This window comes from Numenius arquata, chromosome 10, assembly GCF_964106895.1.
Source record: "Numenius arquata chromosome 10, bNumArq3.hap1.1, whole genome shotgun sequence".
Lineage (NCBI taxonomy): Eukaryota > Metazoa > Chordata > Aves > Charadriiformes > Scolopacidae > Numenius > Numenius arquata.
In genome coordinates, this window is record NC_133585.1 from 28172800 (window position 1) to 28185420 (window position 12621).

Sequence of the window (12621 nt, forward strand, 5' to 3'; positions counted from 1 at the left end):
ATTGGCTCCATTTATCCTGAGCCAAGACCATGATCTTGAACACCCTTTAACTTGGCTGAATCCAGCACAAAGTTCTTTTCAAAAAGCCAGCGCAATTAGAACAACACAGTGTACGTTTGGTCTCAAAATTAAGACGATAAAGTTTCAACCAGCTAGAACTGAAACACAGGGTATCATGGACTCAGACCTTTAATCAGTGAAACACAAATCCTAATTCCGCTAGTTTTTGATCAAATGAAGAATTGTCTAGTTGAGGAGAGCATTAAGAAAACACTATTCTACCTTTGGCAGAACATTTAACACAGAAAACAAGGGAACATCGTGGAAGAAGTGTAAGTTTTATGGAGTCCAGCCTCGGGAGCTTCTCTAAATACTCCAGACAGAGTGATACTATAATGCAAGCAATGCCCTTCGCACTTTCTATTTTATCAGTGGTTACTGCCAAGTGATGAGACACATTTGCTAACCAAATTGGCACAGTGCAGAGTCTGTTTTGAAATCCGATGCTTCATTTTTGAAGCTGTTTTTTCCAAAAACCTCTCCTTCACTGCATCTCTAGCACCTCGAATACATGAATAAGATATTCTCTTAGTTTTCTATGAAAACATCTGTGATCGGTATTTTGATGAATTACAACACTTAAGAAAATCAAAGAAATCCAATTCAGCACTAAGGATTCTAGCTCATTGCGTTTCATTTCACCTTCTAAATTGTTCACTGGTTGTTGAAGGTACATTCTTGTTTTCTTGAAGGAAGGTAGGAATTCTCAGGCCTTATTTCAAGATAATTTTAGCAGTGCTCAGCTTGAGACTAGAGTAGTAGTTTCTTTCATATGCATTTTGTTTGGGGCTTTTATTGACCATTCATATAGAGTGATTTCAGAAGTTACTAAGTAGCTAATTAAGTTATTTTCCCTTAGTCATTGCCATGTTTTTCCCTTAGAATACTTGAAGTTGAAATATTTGTGCAGATAGTAAAATATAATAAAATTCATACACATTGATAAAATGTGTATAAATTTTATAAAAAATAGAGGATTACATGAATTGTATTGAACTGTGTTCCTTTTGTTCTTTTATTTGTACCTTATACATATTTAGCATACTGTTTCAAAACCAAAATTATTAGAAGGTCCGTCTAATTTGTAAGGAGAATGGATCTCTACAAGAAGTGCAAAATGTTGCAAGTTGCAAAATATCGGCTCATTAAACTACAGCAAAAACACAGTTTTGAATGCTCCTGCTTCAAGAACTGAAATTACTTTTAAATTAAGTAATTGATTACACATTTTTTTACCAGGCATTTGTAAAGAAAGGGTTTGATCCCGTTTTATCTGTGGCCTCCTCAGCCTTGCAGACTGGAGAAACACGGATACTGGCTGTGAAACAGTTTTGATTTGTCCCAGTGAGGGGCAAACTAGCGGAGGGGGCAAAACCCGACAGAGACTACTTCCTATTAGGCAGTTCCCTAATATTCTCTACTTTTGGATTTGTCTGTTGCTTCGAACGTTTGATATGACATTTGGAATTTCACTGTATTTGGCAGGGCTGTGATCTGTAAGTAACTGTAGGGGCAACTTTGAGTAACCTCAGAGGGGGCTTGTTAAGTTTTATTTGATCTTGCCAACTTATTTACACACGCAGACACACGCTTGTTAGATGAGACCACTGACTTCTTACTCTTTCCCTCAAAAAGTCACTGTAGCCGTAGTGTCCTGATAATATTGTCCTGTCATATCCTGTAAGGCAATTACGGAGGAGGAAAATAGCAGCAATGGAAGCTGCTGACATTTTGCATTGCCTTTCTTCTCATCTGAAATTCTATTTATTTGACGAGATCTGTAAAGTGTTCAAGGCTTAGTGCATGATTTAACATACCTAAACATTGAGGTCTGATACTTGATAAGAGTCAATAGTGCTTAGTCACATCTTCAACTAGGCTCCTATGAGGTGTACAATATTATTTTACATTCATTAGTCATAATTAAGCATTCAAATTGTAATGGAAAGGTATGTGTTTTCTTTAAGGAAGAGCTTGAAATAATGTCCTGAGAGGAGCTAACTTCCTTCTAAAGCGGTTCCTCGTGAAAACTGATCACACTTCCAAAAAATGATACAGGTACTTCAAGTTTAAGTACTTTTCTTATAGTAGTAGTTCGATATATTAAAAAAATCTCTTCTTCTTCACACTACAGTGTGACTCAGATCCATTCATCTAGCACTTCTGGTTTGTTGTCTCTGGGCTGTTGGAGTGATTGAGCATCTAGCTGATACAGATTCACAGAACTTTTAGGAATGTCAAAAATATAAAAGTTTTTGGTGATTTACTCCCTCTTTTATTTCTTTTCAAGGCATTCAGTTAGCATTAAAATGATGATTATTACATAAATTAAAGCTGTTGCAATTCAGCTGTAGGGATTGCGATTCAATGCCAGTGAAGATAGATCAAGGTTTTAAAAAGTATCTGCTGTAAATTAAAAACAAATGGTTGAAAGTATTTTGCAGACCTCTCTCCCACAGATTGTATATTCCATTTTCCAAATTAAATCTAAGAGAGAATATTACTTTATTGAGATTTATGGAATAATTTCTTTAAAAATTCCAGCAATATGAGAATGCAGGCAGACACCGACAGCGAATAAAAATGTGTCAGCTACTAAGTGGTTTCATCTTTTGGAGTTTGGGTTTGGTTTTTTTTCGGTAATGGGAAAAATTAATTCTGACTGGTTTATAAAACTAAAATTATATGTAAAACATTAAATTAGGGACAGATCATTTGTCCAATTTTAACTGCAAAGGGAATAAAATGGGTGGAAAACATGATAATATAGCAGTGCTCCGTTGGAGGAAGTGTTCCTCCCACAATCCAACTTGCTGATCCTGCCTAAGGAATAGGACTTAAGAGCTTGTGAGAAAATGTGTGTAAGAGGATATAGAGGAAAATTGTTCTGTGGCATCTGGGGGGAAGTATATATAGGCATAGCAGTTGGGCTGTATTAACCATGAAAGTATATATGTTATTCGATTTTTAACCTCTTTCAAGACAAAGATATGACCCAGATAAGGCATAGTACAAGGGATATAACACCGAAGGAAATCATATAGCTCTGACGGACAGGAAAGTACACAGAAGCCTCAAGAACACGGTGCTGTTTCTGAGAGCTCCAGTCCTTCATAGGTTCCCTGAAGTATTCTAGGATCTCATTACAGATTTTGGGGTGTCCAAGAGCTTGAAGGGATGATGAATCTTGGAGCCTTAGTGGACTGTTAAACCTCCTCCCATTAAAGAAAAACATGTGGTTGAAACTGTGTTGGCTAAAAACCATGGAATTTTCTGCGTAACTTTATTCCTTCTTTGCCATTTTCTGTTGGATATCATGATCTGCCTGTTATATTTCAGCAAACACAATAATTTCCTTTTAATTAGTTAATTACCATGTTATTCATTGGTCTTGATCACTTCTAAATTCAGCTTTTGGTTTTAACAAATGCAGTTTCAGAAGATGATGGATTTTTACATTTTTAAAACAGCTGAATGTTCAAAAAGGATTTGTACACATAACAAAATTAAAGTAGGGATTATCTAGCACTGTGTGTGGGATACAGCTATAATCTATACAGCGCATGGAAAAGAAACTGGCATTCTCAATTGCACTGCACACATCTCAGTAATAACAGGGTAAGAGGCATACAATTTCATGGAACACCCACAATGAAAATTATTCTTTCCAAACAGAGAATTGTTTTGGAATAAGTGAGGTTAATTGGCACCATGGGATTCCTCTCAAGGAAACACAGAACATTAAAATCTACACATGTGCATGTAAAATGATAAAGTATTATCTTCTTTCCCGTCTCAGCTCCTCAAATCTAAGGCACGCTACCCAAAATCAACAGAAACCATTATGTTTTGTTGATTCGAATTTCCTTAGAATAAACTGGCAATTCTTCATCTGGTCAGCTTACAACCTGAAAGTCACTGCACTGTTCCACAATTGCTAGCTTGGGTATGGTTATCTAGTGCAGTCTCTCACACAAAAATAGAGGTCTCTCAAGCTTTTTGGCACGTGCTTTTCGGAATTGTAAGAATCTTTTCTTTTCTGTGCAAGCAGCAGAGCTATACGGTGGTAAGATATAATCTCTTTCAAAGGACTGTTGTGCCCCTTTTAGGATTAGAACCAAAACCTGGAAATGGTTAATGGGAAATCCAGGCACATTTCACTGTCGTTATGCAGTCCTCGGCTATAACACTGATTGTATTTTACCATTTCTGTATTAAGTCCTCACAAAAGTATTATCACCCTCTCAAAAATCATAAAGAACTTATCACTAATAAAGAAAACATACCTTCCTTTTCATGAAGAAGGCTGAATTCTCATGCAGGCTGTTGTGCTGTGTGGATTGTGTCTATTTCATTAATGTCTAAGGTCATTATAAGCAAGGGCATTCTACTTGGTTTAACTTTAAAATGTTCTGTACTTTCACATTTGGCCTTTTGCACACCATAACCATTATGTCTTTCCTAATTTTCTGCCCCAATTGTGTCAAGACATTTAAAACCAATTTATTGATTCCTAGTGGGCACGTCACAGGTGAGATGTGACCTCAGAAATGATGACCGTTGTGCTACAGGCCTGACTGCGGCTCTTCTGATCTCTTGAATGAGAAACCCCCATGTCCTTTGACCCCACATGACTTCACATGCAAGTCCTCTGCTGAAGAATAGTCTTCATCACTTCCCTCTCTGCAGTCTCCAGTGAAAAGCTGAGGTGTACATTAGCTGCCTCATCGTTTTTGCGACCACATAGACAACATAGCATTTCAGCTTCTCACCAAAGACATCCTAGAGTCTCCCCTTTCGTACTCTGAAAGAGGAGCTCCAGGACACCAAAGAATACCCCAAAACATATCACTGTTATATGCCAATAATTTTATTTCCCTTGCCACTCTGTCTGGGCCTGTGCACATATCTTAAATGGCCTTACCATTTAATTAGTTAGAAGTACAAGAGCAAGACGGTCAAGAAATCGACTGTTAAAATATTTACAAGGGATTATATAGGAATATAGCACTTAAAAAACATTGGGAATTAAAAAAAAACTAATCTTACTGATTAATTTGAAAGTAAGATGGTAAAAAGGTGATTATGGCTTAGGATCTAGGGGAAGTTTTTGTTAAAAATTGTATCTGACAAGGAAAATCATAGTCTTAGAGTACAGAAGGAGGTCAAGGAGTCTAACTCATATATTCTTAATGGTGATCTCCAATACCATTTCATTGAGATATTCTATCCCTTTTTTCCTTCCTTTCCCTCCCGTGCCCTGCCCTTCCCTTCCTCAGAGGCTTTGCCCTTTATCACAGTATTCCCGTGAGATGTACTACAACTATTTTATTCGTGGCTCAAAAAAAGAGAAAAAAAAAAGAAAAAAAAAAGAATAAAAAAGAAAAAGATCTCTACACAAGTACAAGTGGTAAGTCCATAACAGCAGTCTTAAGGATATGCATTTTGTAGGGGTTTCTACTCAAGGCACTGTGTGAGGCAAAGTGCAACGGAATGCAGTCATTCTTGCTGACTGTGCAATTTATGACCCTGTAGTCAGCAGATACAGCAGAGCTACACCAGAGCTTGCTCAAAGTCAAAAAAAGTAGCAGTAAACTGAAAATAACTTAAGGACCAGAGGTGACAAACAACTGAACGTGAAGGCCAACTGCAATTCCATACCTAAAGAGCTAATTCAGTCGGTGGATTTATAAGTAGAAAACTACCATGTAGCTACAGGGACTTGATTTTACCATTGGCAGTAGTAAGATGTAAACTTGGCTACTTCATACAGTTCTGAGGCCCTTCATTTTAAAAGGATGTTGGGAAATTTGAATGATTGTAGGGAAGGACCACAAAAATGATTTAAGGACTAACAATTGCAGGCCTAGAGCTATTTAACTTTTCTGAAAGTATTTTGAAAGGTGATTATAGCATTTAACTCCCAAGATAAGTGGTAGGCTCTTCCTTTCTTGTTGTTGCCAGATCATACCTTGATTCCTTCCCTTCTGAACAATACATTTTAGACCAATATATTTTAGACTAATACATGTTATTGGACTCAGGAGGCAAGAGAGTGAGTGAAAATTGATGTAATAGGTTGGGTTACATTTTATGGTGGCTGCTACTAATCCAAAGGTTTCCAGATCTTAGGAAATAATACCGTTAATAAGATAAAAAATAGCCACAGGAGTAAGGAATTTGGAGAACTGCTACAGCATTCAGCATTTTTCTGTAAGTTACATACAGTCTTGAGTACAAGGTGACTTATCTTGTTATAATAAGATATTCAGCAGTGCTACATCTCAAGAAATAGTTGAATTTAAGTATTTATCATGTTTTGATCCTTTTTTTTCCTGCTGAGTGAATTATGGGATAAAATCATATTTGCCTGATACTTTTAAAGCACTTAATTACTTTGCCTAACTTTTTTACACTAGATTCAGATACATCATCACCATTTTATAATGATAATTGACTAAGGTCTCCTTAAACACCACTGCAATTAAAGTATTGCCATTATTAGTTCAATCACTTCTCATTCAAACTTTCTGCCTCTCTTCTACTTGGCAATAGTTTAAAACAAAAAGAAAATAAGAGTAGTGAAAATCGATCTGAAAGAAAAAACAGGTACTAACGTTTTCATTAAAAAATTGTCTTTGCTACATAACTTTGAAGGAAGAACTGTAAAATGTTGCTCTGTAGCTAACAACTCTCTTCACCACAACATAATGGAGCAGTAAAGCACCAGAACAGGGAAGCAGACTTTCAGGGTTTTTGTCTGGTAAATGCTTATTCTTTTCTTCTCTGTACATGCCACATACTCAGCGTACTTTGTAGTATTAATGGGCACAGGTGACGGAACAAGTATTTTCTCCACTACACGGGGCTATATATTCTTAAATAGTTGAGCCCAGGTGTGTGTCCTAGATTCGAGTTAAAGGTTCATATCTCGCTCATGTCCTTACTCAACTTTGGGGCAAGACTGAGGTGCACAGCTTCCTTCTTTTCACCACATTCCTGAGATAGGGAAGAAAAGGCTAAGGGTGCCAGGAGGGACTTGGCCAAGTCCCCAATCCATCCACACATACTACAATATTTATGCAGCCAGCCTGACATCAAATACATTGGAGAGGGCCATAGATGTTGAATTAGCAACTTCTTCCTTAAGATGCATTCATGGCTTCCAACGACTACATTGAAAAATAGAAGATCAGAAAAGCATTCCTGCTAACTGTGCTGTCAAAGAGGATTAAAAACTGGGAGATGTGCAGAGAAAAATTGTTTCTTAAGCTTTTCAGAGCTTTTTTTTTCTTTTTTTAAACCTTCAGAAATCCTGCATCTAATTTTCTCTTGAGTAGGGCCTCTAGGAAGCACAAGCTACCATCATCCATTCAGGGCATCTCTCTCTGTTATGAAATACTTCTACATGCTTGTGCTAATTCCTTCTGAGATACTGGCAGCATATAAAATTATCACTTCTTCTCTTTCATTTGAACTCCTTAAAATTAAATCAAATAAATGTCAGCAGATTTTACTGCAGGAACAATATTCAAGCAGAGACCTCAATGACTTCAATGAACACTAAAAGCCAACGGACCAATAAAACGTATGCACCAGGTTGTAGCACTCTTCTTACTCAATTTCCATTTATATCCACAGACCTTCATGGGGTGACTGACAAGAAGCAACTCCAGATAATGCTATTTATGTCCTCAGGTTAGCGGGACCAGTGAATAAGCCCTACAAGCTCACTCACAGTAATGTTAGGGGCTGAATTTCATCAATACAAGGACCATTAGTTCAGAGGAACAAACCAGCATCCTTTCAGGAGGGTACCACAGCTGATTGCTATACACTGCAGTCACCTCTCTTCCTCTGTTTTCCTCCTTATCTGACTGCCAGTGCTGTGATAAGCAACATGGTATTAGTGAGATCAGAACTAAAGTCCAGGACTATTTTAGTGAAGGAAATACTTCTGTTTCTTCGTTATTATATCAGCCTCAAGATACTTATAAGTATATTCTTTGGAAAATCATCATGCAACAGACTTGCTGCTTTGTGACAATATAATGATTTTATCACTCCTACATTTCCTGTTTACATTAGAAAACGAAGAGAAGATCAACCACCACTATTTTACTCCATCTATCAACATTAAAAATACCTTACAGGGATAGATGTCCAAAATTCTTTTCAGAGGCATCAATTTAAATTACCTTTCATTCAATCACAGCTGCATAATCGTTATTATTGTCATTTACCAGACACAACTTTTATAGATAAAAGTTTGAAAAAATATTTTTACTGTTGTCATTAGAGTTAAGTATTTGTTTGTATTTCAGATACAGACAAAAAATTAAGAAAAACTATTTTCAGACACTTGGATATAAGGGAGAAATTTTTCACACTTATTTTTAGGGAAAAAATCATTTGCCTTTTCTTGCTACCATTGCTTCAAGGCTGGAAAAGAGTTGAACAGCTTTTGTTTACTTCAATGAAGAGTCTCTACCTTAATTCAAGAATAACATTATATGGATGATGCTATAGAGGAATTGACTAGGTATTTGGGTTAACATCTATGAATCAGCATAAATGAACAGGGAACTCAAAAAAGGCAACATGTTACCGAGGCAAAACACTTCACTGGAATATATGGGCCTAAGTTTGGTCAGGGACAACTAAAAATTCATTGATTTCATTTTACTTTTTTACTTACACCACTATATGAGAAGAATCAGGCATGTCAAGCAAAATATATTTATACAAATTCATCTACCTTACACTGCAAGCATTTCTTGAGTAGGCACTGAGGACACATTCAGTGATTCTCACACTTTTTTAGTGTGTTTTAGATGCGTTTTTTTAGTTGCTGGCTTGTACACTACCTGCACTGCCTGCCGGGAAATTGTCTGTCCACATAGTATTCTCCATTACTGATTTCTAGTTTTAAAGTGTATAAGAGGTAGAGTAAAATCAAATACCCTTCAAGTAGTATTTTGATGGAATAATTGCTACCATTGTCACAGTGACCTTGCAGTCTTGCGGGTAAAAGATCACGGGCAACGATTACAAGAATCAAACTGCGGGGGAGAAATATAAAACTGTTTAAGAACCCTTGTTTTAAAACAACCATTTGGATTATGTGGGGTTTGTTTTATTCTATTTATTTGTTATTTTAAATAATGTACTCATTCATCAAATTCTTGTACTTTCCCCTTTCTGTTTAAGAGTTGGAGTACTGCTTCTAGGGACATTCCCTTTCTCCTTACCTGTGAAGTACATAAAGCCTCCGTTCTTGCCAGCCCGTATTAAACACTGCAATACAGTTATCCTCAGTCACTGAACTGTTACCTTAGGGAATTGAATTAGGCTTTCTAGCTTAGAGAACTTCAAATTATTTACAGAAAATGTTATAGTTGAAACAGAATTTACAGTACTATATGATGGTTAGGGTAGTAAAGACTAAAAAGATCAGGTCACTGATTTAAAACAGAACTAAAAGCTGAATCTGAGTCTGAGGGCAGCTGTTGAGAGTCTTATCAACCAAGCCACTGCTTATTCAGAAGCATGGAAAATCAGTTTTCCATTCAGCTTTGCCTCTAAGTTCCAGCTGTAAAAGTTTGTTTGGGACCGATAGCAGTTCTGTGGAAAGTTTCAGTGTCAGTTTTTCACAAGTACAAACTATCAGAATCTTCAGTTAAGAAACATGAAACAGCCTGATATTGATGTTCAAAAATACCCCTGGTAAATCTCTTCTGTTTTGGTATCTTGAACATAATGGTTACCTACAGAGGCAGAAAGGGAAGTGTTCAGGAAATCACAGAATCATATAAATTGGTTCTTTTCCTGTAAAAGGTGTCATATATTTCATTTCTCGCTCTCTTTCAACACAACCCAAAAATCTCTGAGATATCCTCTCAGAAAAGACTATCTGAAATTGGCTTATCGCCCTTATAGCTGAAACACAAAATAATAAGTTAGCATGTGCTACGCATTTTAAATCAATATAGTTTGACACAATTATTATTTACGATTACTCTGTCAATAGTATGTCAAAATACCTTTCATCCATGAAGGCTTTATGATACACAGTCCTGAATGTTCCAGGCAAAACCTGATTACAATTTAAATTTGCTTTATATATCTGGATTTTACTTGCATTACCACTCTAAAATGCGACAAGAAATCAACATGGAATAACACTTACAACATTTCCAAAGTAAGATATCCCCCCAACAGACTTACGAGTTTTCCAGTAGTACTTACCTCATACCGAGATGTAATTTTTTACCTCCACCCTGCAATGTATCCCCATCATTGCCCGTTCACCGTTCCCTCCCCTGACCATGAAAGTTTTCCCATTGAACATGATGGAAGCTGTTGCACCAACCCACCCGCACGTCTGAATTTAGAGGGTCAGTCACTTCTTACATGCACCTCAAACACATGCCGCTTCAAAGTAGCCTCCTAACAAGGGCAGCTCGTGCCACCTCTGATGTTGAGCCAAGAGGGAGTGAGCACCACTGTCCCTCTCCCTGGGGTCCCCGAGCACTCCTGTCCCCCGGACACCACTCATGTATCCAGCTCCCGGGACATCACTGAGCACCCACAGGTCAGGGGAGGCCCCAAGCCAACCTTGCTCCCACTGGAATCAGAGCAAAACCCGGCTGAATTCAGTGGGATGGAAATGAGCCCGAAAGATGAAAATACAAAGATAATGCTGCGGGTTGCTGGTGCTGGAGAGTTTCTTCTGAATTTAAAGCGAGGGAACAATGAGAAAAGAGAAAAAATGTGATGACAGTTATAAGATGCTACATTTTACCTTCCTGAAACAAGGAAGTTTTTACTTTTTTGCCAGCTAGAACTATAGTGTCTGTGCTCATTACTCGTTTTTTATTATTTAAATTACAATAATTTGTGAAAAAAGTTTCTTCCCTTTTTCCCCCATATACAGGCTAACGTATAAACAGATAGAGATAAGTAAAAAAATCCAACCTTTATTCCACTTTGAACAAGCTTGTGTATGTCCAAAAAAGGTTCCTTGAGTATGTCTCCTTCAGGACTGAAAATCTTCACATATCCTTCTTTCTCAAGAATAAAGAGGCGATGGGATCCATCCCCACAATGTACTGCTCCAACAGGCTGCCTTAGTCCACTTACAACCTCCTGAATACAGAAGCAGTTGTGCTTGTGTTTTCTAAAAAAATTTTTAAATAATCGTGAGAAATTTCTTTTTTTCTAATAACCATGACACAATAAAGTCCCTAAAAGATAAAATTAGTTTTCTAAAGTGATATTAAAAACACAGTTATACAATCCAGAATAAATTGTTTCCTTGAATGTACGCATGCAGATAATGAAATTAATTTGAATGTGACTTGAGCAAAATTTAGTAGGTATACAACAAAGAGAAAATTAGTCTTAGATCTGAAATGTAGAGGAATAGGACGTAAAAAAATTGGTATTTAAAAAAAGAAAACAATTTATAAATATAATTCCATAGATAAATATACTGTAAATTTACTGTAAAACACAGTAAATTCCAGCAATGTGACAAAATCTGCCTTTTAAAACCCATTTAAAAATAATGACACGATGGGACAATCTAAGTTAGTTATTTTCACAACGAAAAATACATGAATGAAACGAATTGAAAATCATGAAGTAAATACTTTACTAATAAACTTATTGTAGTTCTTTAGGAATATTAAATTCAGGTAGAAATGACTTCCTAGAACTATGTTTGATCCGCAGGGTGGACCATAACCAAGATCCACAGGGTGGATCAAACCAGGATTCTGACACCTTTTCAGCAAGGCAAATACTGAATGGCACTGAAATATTGAAGCTAACGGAACTTTCTCTTTTGACGTACACTAGCAGCAGCAAAAGAAAGTAACATCTGGAAAAGACAGCTGCTGAGCATAAGCACACACAGAGCTGTTTCACTGTGAAAACCACAGGCTTTGCTCGGGTTTTTTTTTCAGATTAAACAGCATTTATCTTTATGAACCTGCTGATCTCTTCCTCTTTGTCATACTCTTCCATGTGGTCCAGGGAGTTAGACGCTGGCCCTCGCACTTGTTTTCTTGGAAAATCTGGAAAGCAGACACCACCGTCTTTTCTTGCATAGTAAAAGCAAAACTCATCAGCTGTAGTTTGGAGAAAACCTTAAAAATGCAAAAGAGCATACAAATATTTAGCGTGTTGTCATGTCTGGAGTTCTGTGCCGTCAAACTAATCTTTAAATAGATTATATATTGAGCGGAAAAAGAAGTAATTTTAAACAAAGTGCTATCTGCAAAAAAGGCCTGCTCTGAATAAATACAAACCAAGCATTACCTTTTATAGTTTATTCATCTGTATTTGTACTAAGCCTTATTTTCAGTGTCCTTAAATAAAAATACCAATTCATTCAAAATGTCACTACCGTTCACTCATTAAAAAATCAAGAGACAAAGTTCAGAGTTGAGGCTGCGATACACTTTTCCCTGTTTCTGACCCCATTAATCAAGTATAATATCAGCTGTAAAATAGCTTGAGGGGCTTTCATTTAACTTTTTTTTTCTTTTTGTAGTG

At 36.8% G+C, this 12621-nt stretch overlaps 1 protein-coding gene across 1 annotated transcript in view; it reads right to left on the reverse strand.

Annotated features, from left to right (window-relative positions):
- HHIP (hedgehog interacting protein) overlaps positions 1 to 12621 on the reverse strand; it is a 73013-nt gene that overhangs the window by 42093 nt on the left and 18299 nt on the right. The window contains exons 3-4 of the mRNA XM_074154406.1: positions 12056 to 12212; positions 11038 to 11239 (exon numbers count right to left, since the gene is read on the reverse strand). Of these exons, the coding sequence (XP_074010507.1) occupies positions 11038 to 11239; positions 12056 to 12212 (359 nt within the window). The remainder of the gene's footprint in view (positions 1 to 11037; positions 11240 to 12055; positions 12213 to 12621) is intronic.